Source organism: Schistocerca americana, chromosome 9 (genome assembly GCF_021461395.2).
Source record: "Schistocerca americana isolate TAMUIC-IGC-003095 chromosome 9, iqSchAmer2.1, whole genome shotgun sequence".
Taxonomy (NCBI): Eukaryota; Metazoa; Arthropoda; class Insecta; order Orthoptera; family Acrididae; genus Schistocerca; species Schistocerca americana.
In genome coordinates, this window is record NC_060127.1 from 175,631,891 (window position 1) to 175,651,756 (window position 19,866).

General features: G+C 44.5%; 1 protein-coding gene across 1 annotated transcript in view; it reads right to left on the reverse strand.

Annotated features, from left to right (window-relative positions):
* Positions 1 to 829: 829 nt before the first annotated feature.
* The window catches only part of LOC124550792 (elastin-like), a 29,554-nt gene continuing 10,517 nt past the window's right edge, over positions 830 to 19,866 (reverse strand). The window contains exons 3-4 of the mRNA XM_047125516.1: positions 8,643 to 8,649; positions 830 to 2,456 (exon numbers count right to left, since the gene is read on the reverse strand). Of these exons, the coding sequence (XP_046981472.1) occupies positions 1,227 to 2,456; positions 8,643 to 8,649 (1,237 nt within the window). The 3' untranslated portion in view covers positions 830 to 1,226. The remainder of the gene's footprint in view (positions 2,457 to 8,642; positions 8,650 to 19,866) is intronic.

Sequence of the window (19,866 nt, forward strand, 5' to 3'; positions counted from 1 at the left end):
TGTTGAGCAATTCGGCGGTACGTCCACCCGGCCTCCCGCATGCCCACTATACGCCCTCGCTCAAAGTCCGTCAACTGCACATACGGTTAACGTCCACGCTGTCGCGGCATGCTACCAGTGTTAAAGACTGCGATGGAGCTCCGTATGCCACGGCAAACTGGCTGACACTGGCGGCGGCGGTGCACAAATGCTGCGCAGCTAGCGTCATTCGACGGCCAACACCGCGGTTCCTGGTGTGTCCCCTGTGCCGTGCGTGTGATCATTGCTTGTACAGCCCTCTCGCAGTGTCCGGAGCAAGTATGGTGGGTCTGATACACCGGTGTCAATGTGTTCTTTTTTCCATTTCCAGGAGTGTATATGCGTCTGACGGACGCGCGGGATTAGCCGAGCGGTTAAAGGCGGACGTTCGAGTCCTCCCTCGGACATGAGTTTGTGTGTTTGTCCTTAGGATAATTTAGGTTAAGTAGCGTGTAAGCTTAGAGACTGATAACCTCAGCAGTTAAGTCCCATGAGATTTTACACACATTTTTTTGATATTTGTAAATACTGCTCATTCACTGTTTTTGGTGCTTTAGACATTCTTTCTGCGAAGCAGCGTTTGTACTGATTTGTGGAATGCTGCAAGCTGTCCGATGACATGTAACACTCGAAACTGCGCTGCCAATATATAAAAAATAAAATTATGTTTAAAGCTGTAAGTTGAAAGGATCATGTTTAGCAATAGGTAATAGATTTTCTCCCACCGAAAAAAGGTGAAAGATGTAAAAAAATGTAAGTATTTCAATGAAATACGAAATGCTTTCCTTTTTTGTATACAAAACTGCTTTATTTAAGAAAGTGAAAGACTTTTCTCTTGTACAAAATATCACAAAACGACAATGGAGAAATGTGAATTAAGGCTCGAAGAATATGGTTGATGTTGAAATAACATGATAGTGAATGAAGTGAATATAAATTTATGAACAATATGACTTGGTGAGCAGCATCGATTCCTTGGGAATATCGTACTAGGTGGAAAGCTGCTTCCATCTCGGCGAGAGATCTGAAGCCCATTCCACACCAGCCAAAATTGGACATTGGAGAGATAGCTCAACACTTTCATCCAGAGGCATCCCCATACTGCAGCGTAGAGAACGTCTTCCTGTGTTTTGATTGGCATCGTGCTTTCTTCACTTCTTCCCTAGGGAGCGTTGTATGCTTTGGACTGGTGTCATTTGTGCCAGGTTCTAGTGCTTGTAGTAGCTCTTGTAGCCACCGCCATAACCACCTCCGTAGCTGGAGGAGAGGCTACCAGAGTACAAGCTGCCACCGCTGAGGCCTCCGGCGATGCTGGGGACGTAGGTTCCCTTCAGGACTCCTCCCGAGAGCCCCGAAGAGATCAGTCCACCAGACGAGCCACCATATCCGTAGGATCCGCCGTATCCGTACGAACCGCCGTATCCTCCGCCATACCCGCCACCGATCAGACCACCGCCCAGGGAGCCAGAGGAGATGATGCTGCCGCCTCCCAGTCCTCCTCTGAGACCTCCTCCGAGCCCTCCTCCGAGACCACCTCCAGAGATGATGCTGCCAGAGGAGATTCCACTACCGATTCCGATGCTGGAGATTCCGGTTGAGACCGGTACGGGAACGGGGTGGGGGACAGGCACACGGACCGGGTAGGGCTGGGGGACTCCGACGGGGACGGGGTGCGGGACGCGGACCGGGTAAGGCTGGGGCACGGGGACGGGGACGGGCCTGTTAACGGGCACGGGCACGGGGCGGGGGACTTCCACGGGGTAGGGTCGGGGCACGGAGACTGGGACGGGGTGGGGAACTCGCACAGGGTACGGCTGGGGCACGGGCACCGGGCGGTTTACCGGGACAGGTACCGGCTGGGGCACAGGGTACGGGCGGTTGACGGTCACCGGGACGGGGACTGGCTGCGGTACCCTCACAGTCTGCACGACGGTCTGCGTAGGGGCGACAGCGACAGAGGCAATACCGCCAGATCCCAGTCCGATTCCCCCGGCTCCACCTCCGAGACCACCGGCGCCGAGACCAATTCCGGAACCAAGACCAATTCCGGATCCGAGTCCAATTCCGGAGCCGAGGCCAATTCCGCCAGAGCTCAAGCCAATTCCTCCGGAGCCGAGACCGATGGATCCAGATGACAGTCCGATTCCTCCTCCGTAGCCGCCACCGTAGCCGCCGCCGTAGCCGCCGCCGTAGCCATAACCTCCTCCGTAGCCACCGCCGTAGCCATAGGACCCGCCGTAGCTGGACAAACCGCCGCCGATGCCGCCGGACAGACCCCCAGACAGTCCTCCGTAGCTGCTGCCCAGACCGATGCCTCCTCCGCCGATGTAGCTGTGTTCGCCGGTGAAGATCCCCCGCTTGTCCTTCTTGGCTGGCGCCTCACCAGCGCTCGTGTCGCCTGCCCATGCCGACGACAGGAGCACTGCGGCCAGGTATACCTGAGAGAAACAGTTCAACTGAGTGACTACCTGGTAAGCTTAGAGTCCTTGGAAAACAGTGAAATTTTGTCGCGAGACAGTGGTTGGGTATGCCGGCCAGGGTGGCCGAGCGGTTCTAGGCGCTACAGTCTGGAGCCGCGCGACCGCTTCTGTCGCAGCTTCGAATCCTGCTTCAGGCATGGATGTGTGTGATGTCCTTAGGTTAGTTAGGTGTAAGTAGTTCTAAGTTCTAGGAGACTGATGACCTCATATGTTAAGTCCTATAGTGCTCAGAGCCAACCCAGTGGTTGGGTTTATCATTTTATATACAATCACAGAAAATCTTTTATGCTGTTAATCGGTGTGAACCACCATTAGAACGAATGAAAGCAGCATCATAAGGACACTATTCTGAAAAAGCGTTACAATGTGACTGTCTGAAGCTAACTGCAATTGTTGAGAAAATATTAGTTAACTGTATAGGGTATAAGCGGTTAGCTACCTAAAGGAATCTGTCTCCCTCTAGTGGACCGTGTGCTCTTCTAACAGTTCCTGGCTGATTAAGACTTCTGTCCTGCTCTGGGCCTCGGACCCGTAGTTTTGCCTTACACAGTTCAGTGTTGAAACTGCGATGGAGGGCCCTGAGTCCCGACTGTGTAACTCGTCCTGTAAGAGCATTTCGACGGACGCCAAGTGTAAGGGTTGGGTTGTCTGGGGAAGGAGACCAGACAGCGGCCGGCCGAGGTACCTGAGCGGTTCTAGGCGCTACAGTTTGTAACAGCGCGACCGCTACGGTCGCAGGTTCGAATCCTGCTTCGGGCACGGTGTGCGTGACGTCCTTAGGTTAGTTAGGTTTAATAAGTTCTAAGTTCCAGGGTACTGATGACCTCAGAAGTTAAGTCCCAGAGTGCTCAGAGCCATTCGAACCAGACAGCGAGGTCATCAGTCTCAGCGGAGTAGGGAAGGATGGGGAAGGAAGTTTTTAGACGAACCATCCAGGCATCTGCCTGGAGTGATTTAGGGAAATCACGGAAAACCTAAATCTGGATGGCAGGACGCGGGATTGAACCGTCGTCCTCCCGAATGCCAGTCCAGTGCCAAACCAATGCGCCACCTTGCTCAGTCAAGCAAAATGGTGTAAAGACCAAGGGACTTGCTGGGATTCCGGGGAATGATATAGCTGGCTAAACTGGTAAAGACTGGAAGGAAATGGAATACAAGAGTGATGCACTCCAGTGGATGATTAAACTGCAAAATTCAGACACATGGCCTACACCGAATGGAACAATGCGTGGGAAAGCCAAAATCTAATGGAATCCGTTCCGTTTGAGTGTGTGTGTGAGTGTGTGTGTGGGTGTGTGGTGTGCCTGTTTGGTATTATTAGAAACCTGTTGGTTAACGTAAGAGGCCACAGTATTTAGTTATTTGTTATTAATTAAGGGTGTTGTGTGTAGTTGTTACGTGGTGAAGAAGGCATTAGAATAATATAGAAGAAGGCAGACCACAGCTCAACTCAGTCGAAAGACAGATGACTTAAAAACGTTAGAAAGTCGCGAAAGAGTGAGACCACCGACCATCAAAGGCAACATTCGATATTTCGGAAAGAAAATATGTTGTGTGCTACACTGACCGTGAGTTGCTTAGTAGTGCAATGGCTTAACGTCAGTGTCAAGAGAACAGACCAAGAGGGCTAAAAATTTTATTCAATGCTTCCTGTAGTTGCAAAACCGGTCGCGATGGCGTAATATGCATTTAACCACAGTAGCGATAGAAACAACGGTAATTCCTGAGAAAGAGTAGTAGCTAAGTGCTGGTAACGGTTAAACCTTCACGTACTGCTTGACAGCATCGGAACACTGGAGTGCTGAAATCCCTAACAGCTGCCTGCAATCCATAAACTCGTTGTGAAATGTATGAAAGAACGCGGCGCGTACAAACTGGTGCAATTAGAACTTCACAAAAAACTTGATCAGACTAGAAGGCCGTTTCCTGTGCTGATATAGAAATATTGCGTGCGGAAGAAAAAGAAGTAATACAAATGGCCAAGTAGCGTTACTCTGCAAGGTACAACATGAAAAGATCGCTTTTGCTTGCACTGTATCTTGTGCATTTACGGATTACAAGCTCTTCGTATGCTAGAGAAAGAAACAGGGAAGTATTAATAATATCGTAATATTCAATAAGAAAATGTAACAGGCAGTGGCCCTATTGCTTAGGGAACTACAGTTTGCAAGTTTACTAATGCGAAAACGTCGAGTAACCACCGTCGTCGTTCATAAATGGTTACAAAAGAGGTAGTCTATTTTATATGAACTATACGTCCTTCTCCACTTATGGTTTTTGCAACTTGAATGGATGCCATTAGAACATAGCATTGAATGTATTTGCTCCATGTATACTTCGGATAGTTATGGATGAACACGGAGCAAAAAAAAAGAAAAAGAAAAAAAATCCCATTTACAATGTTCAGCTAACTGTGCTGGAGTGAAGGCGAGGAAATTGTGTTTATTGTGTTCCATGCCTAAAATGAAATCTTCAGAAACGACAGTTATCCCAATGTTGTGAGCTGCCTGTGTTTTGAAATACAGTCGAACAGAAAAACTACAGAAAATCGTAGCGTAGAGTAGACTAGAAAGAACAGAAGCTAGATACAACAAATATTGTAGCTGAATAAGTAAAAGGAGTGAAACCTGTGATATGAACACTAACGAAAGGAATGTGAAAAAGGGAAAGACTATTTGAAACTTGTATTCTCGACTAACTCAGGTCGGTTTGTGATCTCAGCAACAGGACTGATGGGTTGAAGCAAAATAACATATTAAACAGAGAGGTTTATTAGGTTTCTCTGGAAAAAAGTAATTTAAAAAACATCGTTCAATGGTTCTAAGAATTGGACTGAAGGTAGCGCCTCAAAGTACTACAATATGAAAGAACTCCTACCTTTTTCCTTTCAGGCACGACTACTAGGACAAGGTTTGTGACCGGTTGAGAGTTAAGAGTTCTGTAATCCTCTAAACAGCTTTGCATGACTACCGAAATGTTTTCTGTTCTAGATGTATTAAACAGGTAACTAATAATTCCTTCGCCTTACTTATCCCACTGTCCTACTGTCTTTATAATGCTAAACCTACTCCTTTAATTGAAAAGAAGAGGTTGGAGAAAAACCGAATGAACATCATCTTGGAATTTCTCTGCAGATATGCAATAACTATGTGGTTCTTCTGAAAAACCGCTTCACACAACAAGCGACCGATGTCCTCGAGGAGTTAGCTGGGATCGACTACGATTCTATCCATCGGCTTCGGACGTGAAGCTACAGAGAAATGACATCGTCCTATGACTGTTTATTGTTCCAACAGAACCTATGCTTCGGCACGTGTAGAAGGCATTAAGCAGGTATCTCAAGGACGATCAACTTAAGTGGGGGATGTGCAATAACTAGAGGATGAACTTGAGTGTTCCTATGGTGCTGAGGAAGATCATCCCATTTGCTGCTTCGCTATTATTGTGATTCCTCAATCACTGACGACGAACCCTTTCGTAGACATACAAAATGCAAGAAAATTCACAAAGAACCTTATGTTTGTCCCTCAGAGGATGCTTAGGGTTAGCGGTTATAAGCATAGAAAACAAATAAAATCATATTTGCAGTGAATAAAGTGGATTAAAGTGTTTAGTTAGATGAATGACGTCTCCTGCCAGTAGCCCATTGTTTGTCTGAAAACAGTTTATTGCTTCGACGAAACGTGTGCCTTCCTCCAGTAACAAATCAATAAACAGAGTGCATTTCGGTTAGTACTTTAAGCGTGTGATTTTCTTTGATGTTCCTGATGGAATGAGGGCCTATGTTTTTAAAGGACATCATGTTCGCGTTTGACTGTAAAAATTATTTACTCATAAAATCTACTATTGCTATTTCTGTAAATATCCGACTTTTACCACATGTTCAAACACAACCTTCCCCGTACTCTAGTTCATAAAGGCCACACAGTCGAAACTGCAATAGTGGGTTTAATGAAAAATAACTTTTAGACTCAAAGGCGACGATGATGTCCTTTAGAAAAGTGACTGTGAATCCCAGCTAGGAGAAGTTAAAGGTTCCACTTGCTGCCTTACTCTTTCATTTTCGTGTCACCCCAAACATCTTTCCTTGTCATCCCAAACGGACAGACACCTCGGGTACTTCCTTAAAGAGAGTAGATTCAGTCGCAAAGAAATGTTCGACAATCAGTGGGAAGCAGTACACAAAATGAAATGTGTCGTTTTTACAATTACAGAAGTGAACAGAAAGTTTGACACTTCCGTTTCAGCCATTAGATGGCTGAAATTCCACCTGTGAAGACACATATTAGGCAATGCTGCAGCGAATTTCCTTATCATCCAAAAGGGATGAAGGGGACCAAAATAATACGATTTGAGATTAAGGTTCAACACCGTGCCAAGTGCAAAGCACGAACTCAAGAACATCCTCCTTTCGAAGACACCATCCGAGTATTCGCTTTAAGTATTCGTAAGAGATTCATAAAATAAAACTAAAATCTGGCTGGCCAGATGAGTATTTGAAATGCAGTCGTCTCTGATCCACCTCCCCTGATGCCTGGAGACGAGGGAGCCCTAAAAAACCGAGTGCCCAGTAACAGTGTTGTGGAGGACAAGAAGCTGGTGAGCCCTCAAGTGCCAGAGGTAGAACTCACCAGAGCAGTTGTCCTCATGCTGCCTGGATGCTGCTGCTGCTGAGAGAGGAACCCAACTGATGACTCTGGACGGCAAGCCCACCAGTATATATACCCCCACTCGTCATCTGCCTCTCCAGAGGCTAGAGAGAGGTGAAAGAGCAGCGGATCGCCCTCCACCGGACGTCGTAACACACCTCTCTCCCTCTCTCTCTAATCCCCCCTCCCTCCCTCTCCTCCCGGTAGTTACCACACGAGAGGAACGTCGCGTCCAAAGCACGCCGTGTGGCTGTGGCGAAAACGCGGTCGGCGACGGAGTGGGCTGGTGGGGGAGTCACTTAGAGGTGCGTCGCCGAACCAGTCCAGCCTCGTCGCCCAATTAAGAACGGTTTGGCGGGGCTGCAGGCACATTGGACAGAAATTACCGGATGATCAAAAAGTCTGTATAAATTTGAAAACTTAATAAACCACAGAATAATGCAGATAGAGAGGTAAAAAGTAACACACATGCTTGGAATGACGTGGGGTTTTATTAGCACCAAAACAAAAAACAAAACAAAAAAAATGTATTGCTAGACGAATGAAAGATCTCTTCCACGCGTCGTTTGGTGATGATCGTGTGCTCAGCCGCCAATTTCGTCATGCTTGGCCTCGCAGGTCCCCAGACCTCAGTCCGTGCGATTATTGGCTTTGGGGTTCCCTGAAGTCGCAAGTGCTGTTCACAACATTATTCCTCGACTACAGCTAATGTTGAGAAATGATGGTGGACATATTGAGCATTTCCTGTAAAGAACATCATCTTTGCTTTGTCTTACTTTGTTGTGTTACTTAAAATCCGTCTTGATTGCAATTTTTTTTTTAAATTCATATGACCGGTTTCGGTTCATTCAGAAACATCTTCAGATCTGATATTTCAGTTACAGGAGTAACCCATCCAAATCCAGCAACTTTCACATGCTACGTCACAAGGTGTTACTCCTGTAACTGATATATCAGATCTGAAGATGGTTCAGAATGAACCGAAACCGGTCATATGAATTAAAAAAATAATTTTTTTTGCAATCAAGACGGATTTTAAGTAACATTGTAAAATCACTGATTGCTGTTATCCCATAAGACTTTATGTCTGTTTTTGCAAAGTTACTTTGTTGTGCTAATTATTGCTATTCTGATCAGATGAAGCGCCATCTGTCGGAAATTTTTTGAAATTTTGTATATTTTTGGTTCTAATAAAACCCCATGTCATTCCAAGCATGTGTGTCAATTTGTACCTCTCTATCTACATTATTCCGTGATTTATTCAGTTTTCACTGGCCGGTGTTTTGATGTGTGTGATGTTCTTAGGTTAATTAGGTTTACGTAATTCTAAGTTCTAGGGGACTGATGACCTCAGAAATTGAGTCCCATAGTGCTCAGAGCCATTTGAACCAGTTTTTTTAAATTCAGTTTTCAAATTTGTACTGACTTTTTGATCACCCGGTATATTGAAAAATAGGATTTTTTTAGCCAAACCAACCTGCTTTCTGAAACCAACCTGCTTTCTGAAAAGAAGCCTGGCATTACTAAACACCTCTCAAGCCAAAAATTTGTAACCATTGCCCACCACGAAATCGAATGCTACCTGGTGGCATTGTGGACACGTGGAGCGGTAAAAAAAAAAGTATCTAAACGAAGCAGAGACGAATAAGTAATGATTCTAGCAACGAAACGGGCTGCAAATTGGGAAATCCTCTTACATAAGCAACTTCATGAATGGTAGAGACGCTGCTCGCGTGCTAGTGTGGTGAGCACCATTGTAATAATGCTGAGGGACGGTGAAAACACAAGAATGTGTAGGTTAGAGGCACTGTAAAGCCAAGCAAGATCGTAAGAGATGGAAAAGAAGCACCGTGGTACAACAACCGAGTTAGAAAACTGCTGCGAAAGCGAAGGGAACTTCACAGCAAACATAAATATAGCCAAATCCTTGCATCCAAACCAAAATTACGCGAAGCGCAATGTAGTGTGAGGAGGACTATGCGAGAGGCGTTCAGTGAATTCGAAAGTAAAGTTCTTTTTACTGACTTGGCAGAAAATCCTAAGAAATTTTGGTCCTATGTCAAAGCGGTAGGTGGATCAAAACAAAATATCTAGACACTCTGTGACCAAAGTGCTACTGAAACAGAGGATGACAGACTTAAGGCCGAAATACTAAATGTCTTTTTCCAAAGTTGTTTCACAGAGGAAGACTGCATTGTAGTTCCTTCTCTAGATTGTCGGACGGATGACAAAATGGTAGATATCGAAATAGACGACAGAGGGATAGAGAAACAATTAAAATCGCTCAAAAGAGAAAAGGCCGCTGGACCCGATGGGATACCAGTTCGATTTTACACAGAATCCGGGAAGGAACTTGCCACCCTTCTTGCAGCGGTGTACCGTAGGTCTCTAGAAGAGCGTAGCGTTCCAAAGGATTGGAAAAGGGCACAGGTCATCCCCATTTTCAAGAAGGGACGTCGAACAGATGTGCAGAACTATATACCTATATCTCTAACGTCGATCAGTTGTAGAATTTTGGAACACGTATTATGTTCTACTATAATGACTTTCCGGGAGACTAGAAATCTACTCTGTAGGAATCAGCATGAGTTTAGAAAAAGACGATCGTGTGAAACCGAGTTCGCGCTATTCGTCCACGAGACTCAGAGGGCCATAGACACGAGTTCCCAGGTAGATGCCGTGTTTCTTGACTTCCGCAAGGCGTTCGGCACAGTTCCCCACAGTCGTTTAATGAACAAAGTAAGAACATATGGACTATCAGACCACTTGTGTGATTGGATTGAAGAGTTCCTAGATAACAGGACACAGCATGCCATTCTCAGTGGAGAGAACTCTTCCGAAGTAAGAGTGATTTCAGGCGTGCCGCAGGGGAGTGTCGTAGGACCGTTGCTATTCACAACATACATAAATGACCTTGTGGATAACATCGGAAGTTCACTGAGGCTTTTTGCGGATGATGCTGTAGTATATCGAGAGGTTATAACAATGGAAAATTGTACTGAAATGCAGAAGGATCTGCAACGAATTGATGCATAGTGCAGGTAATGACAATTGAATCTCAATGTACACAAGTATAATGTGCTGCGAATACATAGAAAGAAAGATGCCTAATCGTTTAGCTACAATATAGCAGGTCAGCAACTGAAAGCAGTTAATTCCATAAATTATCTGGGAATACGCATTAGAAGTGATTTAAAATGAAATGATCATATAAAGTTGACCGTCGGTAAAGCAGATGCCAGACTGAGATTCATTGGAAGAATCCTAAGGAAATGCTATCCGAAAACAAAGGAAGTAGGAGGTTACAGTACGCTTGTTCGGCCACTGCTTGAATACTGCTCACCAGTGTGGGATTCGTACCAGATAGGGTTGATAGAAGAGAGAGAGAAGATACAACGGAGAGCAGCGCGCTTCGTTACAGGATCATTTAGTAATCGCGAAAGTGTTACGGAGATGATAGATAAACTCCAGTGGAAGACTGTGCAGGAGAGACGCTCAGTAGCTCGGTACGGGCTTTTGTTGAAGTTTCGAGAACGTACCTTCACTGAGGAATCAAGCAGTATATTGCTCCCTCCTACGTATATCTCGTGAAGAGACCATGAGGATAAAATCAGAGAGATTAGAGCCCACACAGAGGCGTACCGACAATCTTTCTTTCCACGAGCAATACGAGACTGGAATAGAACGGAGAACCGATAGAGGTACTCGAGGTACCCTCCCCCACACACCGTGAGGTGGCTTGCGGAGTATGGTTGTAGATGCAGATGTAGATGTAGAAGGGGGACTGGCGATCTGTGGCAGATCTGACAGCTGTGTACAGTGCTGGTAGAGACGCAGGAGTTTCGGACCACAGCGCACATTACTGAACGCGGGGATCAGTAAGAGATGACCCTGCGTGATCCCTTCTAGAACCATGTCAGTTACGACAGAATTTGGCACGGGATCACCGAGATCTACTGTCACAGGTTCGAATCCTGCCTCGGGCATGGATGTGTGTGATGTCCTTAGGTTAGTTAGGTTTAAGTAGTTCTAAGTTCTAGGGGACTGATGACCTCAGATGTTAAGTCCCATAGTGCTCAGAGCCATTTGAACCATCACCGAGACCGGGCGATTCGTTTTGTATTATTGCGGAATAGGGGACATAGTGCCACAGAAATGATACGTGAATTGGATTGACAATCATGAAAACAAAGGCGTTGTTCGTTGCGACGGGATCTTCACATGAGTTTTCAATCATCGGTTTTCTCCCCCGATTGCGAAAACATTCTCTTGGCACCCAGAATAGGAAGAAATGATCATCACGATAAAATAATCGAAATAAGGGCTCGCACATAAAAAAATAAATAAAGTGCTCGTTTTTCCCGCGCTCGGTTCGAGAGTGGACGGGTTGAGGTGGTTCACTAAATCCGCTGCCAGGCACTTAATTGCGAACAGCAGAGTGATCACGAAGATGTAGACGTAGATGTAGATGTAGAGAGAGAGAGAGAGAGAGAGTCGAGTTAGAAATATGCTACGTAAACCAACAGAGCTTCATCACACGTTCAAGAGTACTCAAAACCTAACAGGCAAACTAAAATTGAACGAAGCGAGAATGAGCGTAAGGAAAGAAAGTGAAACCTTGCCAACGCATTTGACGAACACTGCTAAGAGATTTTGGTCGTGTATAAAATCATGAAGCGGGTCTCGCGCAGGAGAATTTCTCCCATGGCATAATATGGTGTGTTCAAAAAGTCTCGCCGCAGTGCCGTATGATTGTTAACCGCGCGTGACGTATGCCGCAGTGAATATACGGAAATGAATCTCTGTGAAATACAAGTTATAAATTTATTGAATATTATTTTACTTACGAATTTTCACATTGAATGTTAAAAGTGTCCCCCTTGTTGTTGAATTCACAATTCAGTTCGTCTAATCATGTTTGCAAACACAAATTGTAACATTTCTTCTGTAACAGAAGCAATGAAAGTGGATATTGCAGTTTTCAATTCATCGATGGATTTTGGGCGGTTTTTTGCTTTCGCTGCACCCCAGAAGAAAAAGTCAGGTGGTGTTAGGTCAGGCGATCGCGGAGTCCAAAGTCCCTGTGAAATTATGCGATCACCAAAAACATTAGCAAGCAGTGACATTGAAACGCGAGCTGTATGCGCGGTTGCACCATCTTGTTCAAAATAACCGTTCAGTATTTCACTTAACGCAAGTTCTCCTATGAATGGGTACAGAATATCACTGCAGTATCGTTGCGCGTTTATTGATTCGTTGAAAAATATGGGACCTACAATCCGACGTCTAGAAATTGCAATGCAAACTCCTATTTTCACAGAATGAAGTGGCTCCTCATGTATACACAATGGATTTGCAGTACTCCACATACGAGAATTTTGGTCGTTCATGTACCCAGATAAATGAAACCACGCCTCATCAGTGAAAAACGTTTCGTTAAGAATATTCCTTCCATTTTGTTGAATGAAATTTTTGAACCATTGACAATAATGCATTCTCTTGCCATGATCAGTATTTTTCAGTTCTCGCAAGACTTCACTTTGTATGGGAAAAGTTCTAATTTTTTCCTTACAGCTGTGTGGGCCGTTTGGACACTAACATCGATTTCCTGGGCGAGTATTCTTATTGACGTGTTCGGACTCATGCGCATTTTAACGGAAATATAGAGCAGTTTATCCTCAGACCAAACACTAGGACGACCACTTCTCGGTGCATGTGTCACTGAATCCGTGCTGCCGGCAGCGTTGGTCTCGCGGTTCTAGGCGCTCGGTCCGGAACCGCGCGACTGCTACGGTCGCAGGCTCGAATCCTGCCTCGGGCATGGATGTGTGTGATGTTCTTAGGTTGGTTAGGCTTAAGTAGTTCTAAGTTCTAGGGGACTGATGACCACAGATGTTAAGTCCCATAGCGCTCAGAGCAATTTGAACCATTTTTGAATCCGTGCTTAGAAATTTGTTAATCAAATCACGCACAGTATCGCGATGTGGGAGTGTTGTCTCCGGGAAAACTAAATTAAATATTTGACGAACTGAAACTGCGTATTTACCGCCAGCTTTGAATACTTGTTCGACTAAAAACACCCGTTCTTCAGTGGTTTGCGTTGTAACAGTGACAAAAACGAAATAAACGAACAAAAGAACTAAACTTAAAAGTTCACGTCAACACGTAGCGACACACACCAACGACACTATTGACGCTGGCTGAGATAAACGAAACAGTGGAATGTTGGGAGAGTCCACTTGAAGGTTCAAAAATGGTTCAAATGGCTCTGAGCACTATGGGACTTAACATCTGTGGTCATCAGTCCCCTAGAACTTAGAACTACTTAAACCTAACTAATCTAAGGACATCACACACATCCATGCCCGAGGCAGGATTCGAACCTGCGATCGTTGCAGTCGCGCGGTTCCGGACTGAGCGCCTTAACCGCGAGACCACTGCGGCCGGCCCACTTGTAGGGAAGTAACCCAGGGAGGCGAACAATCATACGGCACGCGCAGCTAACAATCATATGGCAATTCGGAGAGGCTTTTTGAACACCCCTTACTACTTCCATCAGCCTGCTTTGGTGGCGCGCTGCACGTTTCGAGCAGCCGTTCTCCTCGATGACGACGTTTGTGGAGACCAGCATCGACCTGTGTGATTCACCCGAAGGGCCGACACGTTTCTATTGGTCGACGGTGGAATTCCGATAGTCCCGAGTCCACTTCAATCGTAATTGACGATGTCGTTGGGTCAAGATGTGAACACGTAGAGTGGTCTGCAGCGGAACTTCATGTTCAACAATGTGTGATCAACCGTATTCTCCGAAACATTTGTGTGTGCACCATAATAGCGGTCTTTCGGCAGGCATGCCACAGATCAGCATCTATCCTACTTTACTGAGCAGACATGCCTCCGAACCCCACTTTCGGTGAAGAGTCGTGGACGTCCAACCATTCTGGCGTAGTAGTACCGTGTGATCAAAAAGTCAGTATAAATTTGAAAACTGAATAAATCACGGAATAATGTAGATAGAGAGGTACAAATTGACACACATGCTTGGAATGACATTGGGTTTCATTAGAACCAAAAAATGTCCGACAGATGGCGCTTCATCTGATCAGAATAGCAATAATTAGCATAACAAAGTAAGACAAAGCGAAGATGATGTTCTTTACAGGAAATGCTCAATATGTCCACCATCATTCCTCAAAAATAGCTGTAGTCGAGGAATAATGTTGTGAACAGGACTGTAAAGCATGTCCGGAGTTATGGGGAGGCATTGGCGTCGGATGTTGTCTTTCAGCGTCCATAGAGATATCGGTCAACACGATACACTTACGACTTCAGGTAACCCCAAAGCCAATAATCGCAGGGACTAAGGTCTGGGGACCTGGGAGGCCAAGCATGACGAAAGTGGCGGCTGAGCGCACGATCATCACCAAACGATGCGATGTTTTACGCGCCATCTGTCGGACATTTTGTAAACTTTGTTTTTTTTTTTGTTCTAATAAAACCCATGTCATTCCAAACATTTGTGTCAATTTTTACCTCTCTATCTACATTATTCCGCGGTTTATTAAGTTTTCAAATTTATATTGACTTTTTGATCACCCTGTAGTTTCACTGTCCTTCTACCTCTTTCCGTAGATGCTCACGACAGCAGCATGTGAAAAGTCGACCAGCTTCGCCATTTAGTTCACAGGCTATGCGTAATGATAACCGGCCCTTTGTCAAAGTAGCTTATCTCAATGGATTTCTCCATTTGCAGCCCATATCTTCGCTACGGTGATGTTTTGGCAAAGATGTCACGTGCTGAAAATGCCACCAGGCGGTATCCAACGTTGCAATGGGCAGTGGTAATAATGTTTTGGCTTGTCTGTGTATGTGATGTTGCCACAACTTTCTGGGGATCTAGTCCCGTTATGACGCGTAATTTTGACATGTACGTTTCTGCGTTTGTAGCTATTGCTGTTACACTGTCTTCAGGTTATATGTACGTCTGGAGAAGACGGGCTTACATCCATCGAAGTCGTGGTCAAAAGTTGGATAAACCCCCCTTTTCTTGCAACTGTTTGGCTGTTTCGATTTCATTCACTAACACTATGGGGAAATTCACTGAAATGTACAGGGAAGGACACTGGTCGACGTATGCTACCCTAAATAACTCTATCTTGCTAAAAATTTCGCTGCGTGCCTCGTGGAGAATACTTTAGCGTCGATGTTTGTAGTGTTTGGTGGTCGCTGCCACCAGCTAACATTTGTTTGTAAGTATTCATCATTCCTAGAAGCTTCTCAGAATTTATTGTATTTGTAACATATGAATGTGCCCGCCCAGTTGGCCGTGTGGTCTAACGCACGGCTTTCCGGGTGGGAAGGAGCGCCTGGTCCCCGGCACGAATCCGCCCGCCGCATTTATGTCGAGGTCCGGTGAACCGGCCAGTCTGTGGATGGTTTTTAGGCGGTTTTGCATCTGCCTCAGCGAATGCGGGCTGGCTCCCCTTATTCCGCCTCGGTTACACTATGTCGGCGATTGCTGCTCAGGTTCGAACCCTGCCTCGGGTATGGATGTGTGTGATGTCCTTAGGTTGGTTAGGTTTAAGTAGTTCTAAGTTCTATGGGACTGATGACCACAGATGTTAAGTCCCATAGTACTCAGAGCCATTTGAACCATTTTTTTGTGGATTGCTGGGCAAACAAGTTCTCCACGTACGCGTACACCACCATTACTCTACCACGCAAACATAGGGGTTACACTCGTCTGGTGTGAGACGTTCCCTGGGGGTCCACCGGGGGCCGAACCGCACAATAACTCTGGGTTCGGCGTGGGGCGGCGGAGGGGTGAATTGGACTTGCAATAGCAATCACAGAGCTCCACTGGGTGCGCCAATCATCCAAGACACTGCAGAATGCGGTCGCCGCTCACACAGCGGTGATAGTCTCCACTTAATGTCGACACGTCACTCGAACCACAGAGCTCTGCTTTCTGTCGGCAGCTAAACGACTTGCCGGCCGGAGTGGCCGAGCGGTTCTAGGCGCTACAGTCTGCAACCGCGCGACCGCTACGGTCGCAGGTTCGAATCTTGCCTCGGGCATGGATGTGTGTGATGTCCTTAGGTTAGTTAGGTTTTAGTAGTTCTAAGTTCTAGGGGACTGATGACCTCAGAAGTCAAGTTCCATAGTGCTCAGAGCCATTTCTAACTAAACGACTTTCCTTCACCCTCATGCGCGTGCCTCTAAATACACTGCGCTAGGGCACTGACTGCCCTCTCACGGGGCTTAGGGACTTCGTCGATCCCGCAGTCATCAAAGAAAGCGCGGCAGCTCCTGATACTCTCGCGTCCGTTGGCCGTCGTAATTTAATATATTATTATTGTTATTATGTTCATTGTTGCCGACGTACGTGGTGGGCCTTAATAAAAACGATGTTTCATTCAATTTTGATTTACGATTAAATCCTTTTGTGAAGTTCTCCTTTTTAACGATATTAATCTTAAATTATTTGTTACGTTAATGAATGTTAGTCGCTGAATCTTAACACATGAGCATATAAGTTGAACAATGGAATAAACTTTTCATATTAAATTCGTCGCCTAGTCAGTTCACTTTAAAGCAAAAAATCTTTAGTTATTAATTACAATTGCGGCCCACACACGCGCGAGAGTAATTTTTCTTACCTCCGTTAACCATTGCATTGTAGTCGGAGTCCTGGCCCTGGCTCTCGGCTGTGGAACTGAAAATAAGAACCGTAAAGCTACGTATTTTCTGCAACGTCGGGCGGCTGTGGAGAATGATGTATATTATGTTAACAGCGGGGGAGTTTTTGCTTCTGCTAAATAAGTTAATATCGCCACGTAATGGCGTCGTTGGCTGCATCGGCCGCTGCGATTGTTGAACTGTAAATTACTCGAATGCAGGTTAATTCAAAGGAAGGCGGACATGGCATCGGGATCACCTCTTACATATTAAACGTGAACAATGATATTAAATCAATATATTATCTGCTTAATTAGTGCAAATATGCTTACATTTGCCAGCACTCGCAAGATGTCCGTCTACACGCAACCGAGACAAGAGAAGAAGTGGAGACGACTAAAAAATTAACAAAAGAGCGTATCTTATCGTCTCTTTAGATCATTTTGTTATATTTCTTTGCACTCGAAACTTACACAGAGAAATTATTATTTTACGGGTACATGATAAAAATATATATTATTCAATTTTTAAATGTCTCTTCTTTATAAATACTGTTTTTTAAGTCTTTTCGTATTATTTCACTGGGGACGCTATAATACGGACTGGCGCCAAGAAAGTAGAACACGCACACTTCAGAAAATTTTTGTACAGAGGCTACAGTACATGACATTTATGTCTCTGGATATAAATGAGAAACATGGTCGAGTCAAAAACTTAAGAAATATGTAACATGGGCATTCAGCATTGTATTAATCGCTCAGTCAACAACAGGAGCATACAGGTACGATACAAGAGGTTAGAAAGTTAAGTCAAAGACCATACAAAGAAAGACAATAAAAGCTCAGAGTAAGATGCAACAATATGTCGGAACTTAAGGGGTAGGACATTTTGTAGTCTAATATTTTTGCTGGCTTAAAACGTTCCTTAGATACTGTATTTTCAAGATTCATTCATGTAATGATTTCATAAATGTTAAAATGTTTCCGCGATTTACTGGTTGGGGGTATGGTGCATTCGAGCCAAAGACCTTGTAAAAAATAACTAGACTCACTGATGGCGCTGCAGTCGCGGGATAGTTTGAACCTTCGGCTGGACGCCATTATAGTGGTTGTAGTCTGAGTGTTGTGTAGTATTGTTGTTTATGAAGACCCTGATTCAACGTTGTATATTTGTTGGGGCGTACATACAGTATTTGTTACTCGTAATTCTACTGTCTGTACATTCCAATCAAAAGAAGTACAATGGTGAAGAGTTGTGCAGCGATTAATTGTACAAATAAATTCGAGAAAGGAACGAATATTACATTTCACAGGTATGTGAATATTTTAAGTTGTTTTGTATGTCAGTGCGCTTGCTTAATAAATGTTTTTGTAACACGGTATTAGCATAATGTCTGTGCATCTATTTGCAGGTTTCCTTTCTCAAAACCACAGCTGTTACAAAAATGGTTACACGCTGTCAGGAAGCAAGATTTCCGACTGACAGAATACCATTTTACATGTTCTGATCATTTTGAAGAAAGTTGGCGTATCGGTAGTGTTTTCATGGTCTAGGTTAGGTTGAAACTTGATAATTTGGTCGTGAGTTGCCAAAGCACTATGCCGTATATAACGCACTTCTCGTCATAAAATCTAAAGCAAGGTAGTGTCAGAAAATATCTATTAATATAGTGGGCCAATCTTCGAGTACTTTGATGCATTTTGCGTACATCTATCGTAAACGAACTACGAAAAATGCTAGGGGTCCAGTACATAACTTTTAGCTACGGCAGATTCCATGTAGTACGTAAGATAATTTCATAAACAGTGACTAGTTGCTGTTTGTTCATAAATTAAAAAGTATATTGTAGTAACGTATTTAAATGAGGCATTATGATTGCGAGCGAACTCAAGGGAAGGCATTTTGTAACCAAAAGCGATGTATAAACATTCGAACTCCGCGCGTCAGTTTACCACTCTAATGGCCGCCGCCCAGCTATTCAATTTGTCCGCTCTTCACAGTCGACCACTCGTGCGGTTGTGGGGGCTTGATTCGAGCACTCGGACGCAACCGTTGTAATACTGTAACAGCTATCGAAGGAGCACACATCCTGTTACTTTCGGGCAATATCATATACGGCATTAGTATCAATTTAAAATACTACTCAAAGCAAGATTTCAATTCGAAACATAATTCGCTTATGTTAGACAGTCTGAGAGCAATTATTTGTTTCGCATCTGCTTAACTTGTTATTTCGCTTGTTTTTCCATACGAAGTGAAACGTGAATGCTTGAAAATGAAATTTTAATTTCGATTTCTGGCGCTCGTGTTGAAAACTACTCTTTTGTCGAAAACATTGGCTGTCATTGTCCGGTGTCTCCATTTTGTTGAAAACAATTTTTTTAAAAATATTTGTCCTTACTACATTGTACAAATAACAGTTTCGCAGCATGATTGATATTTTGCTATAGACTGAAAATTGTGACGTCCACATCTCCCACTCCACGAAGACCTTTCGTCGATGTCGTTTAATACCCTCCGGGAGCAAGATTTTTAATTAAAAATTACATTATACGATCTAAAAGGGGTACAATGAAGGTCTAAACTCAGTTTCGTATTTTGTTGTTTTTGTCAAGGTAAATCATGAATATCAGTTCCAAAGGGCGGCCGCTGTTGTCGACCGTTTCTAGCCACTTCAGTCCGGAACCACGCGTCTGCTACGGTCGCAGGTTCGAATCCTGCTTCGGACATGGATGTGTGTGATGTCCTTAGGTTAGTTAGGTTTAAGTAGTTCTAAGTTCTAGGGGACTGATGACCTCAGCAGTTAAGTCCCATAGTGCTTAGAGCCATTTGAACCATCATTCCAATATCGAGAATCACCCTCGTCTATCCCCTAAAGCAGTATAAAACTGTGAAAATTTCTATGGTAAACGCAAAAATTTTATATAAATGTATACAACTTTTTTTCCGTGAACAAGCACAACCACCGAAAGGTCCAAATGCAGCCATGTAACATAAAACCTTGGCCTACTTGAAACAGAAATTTCATTCCCAATGGTTCA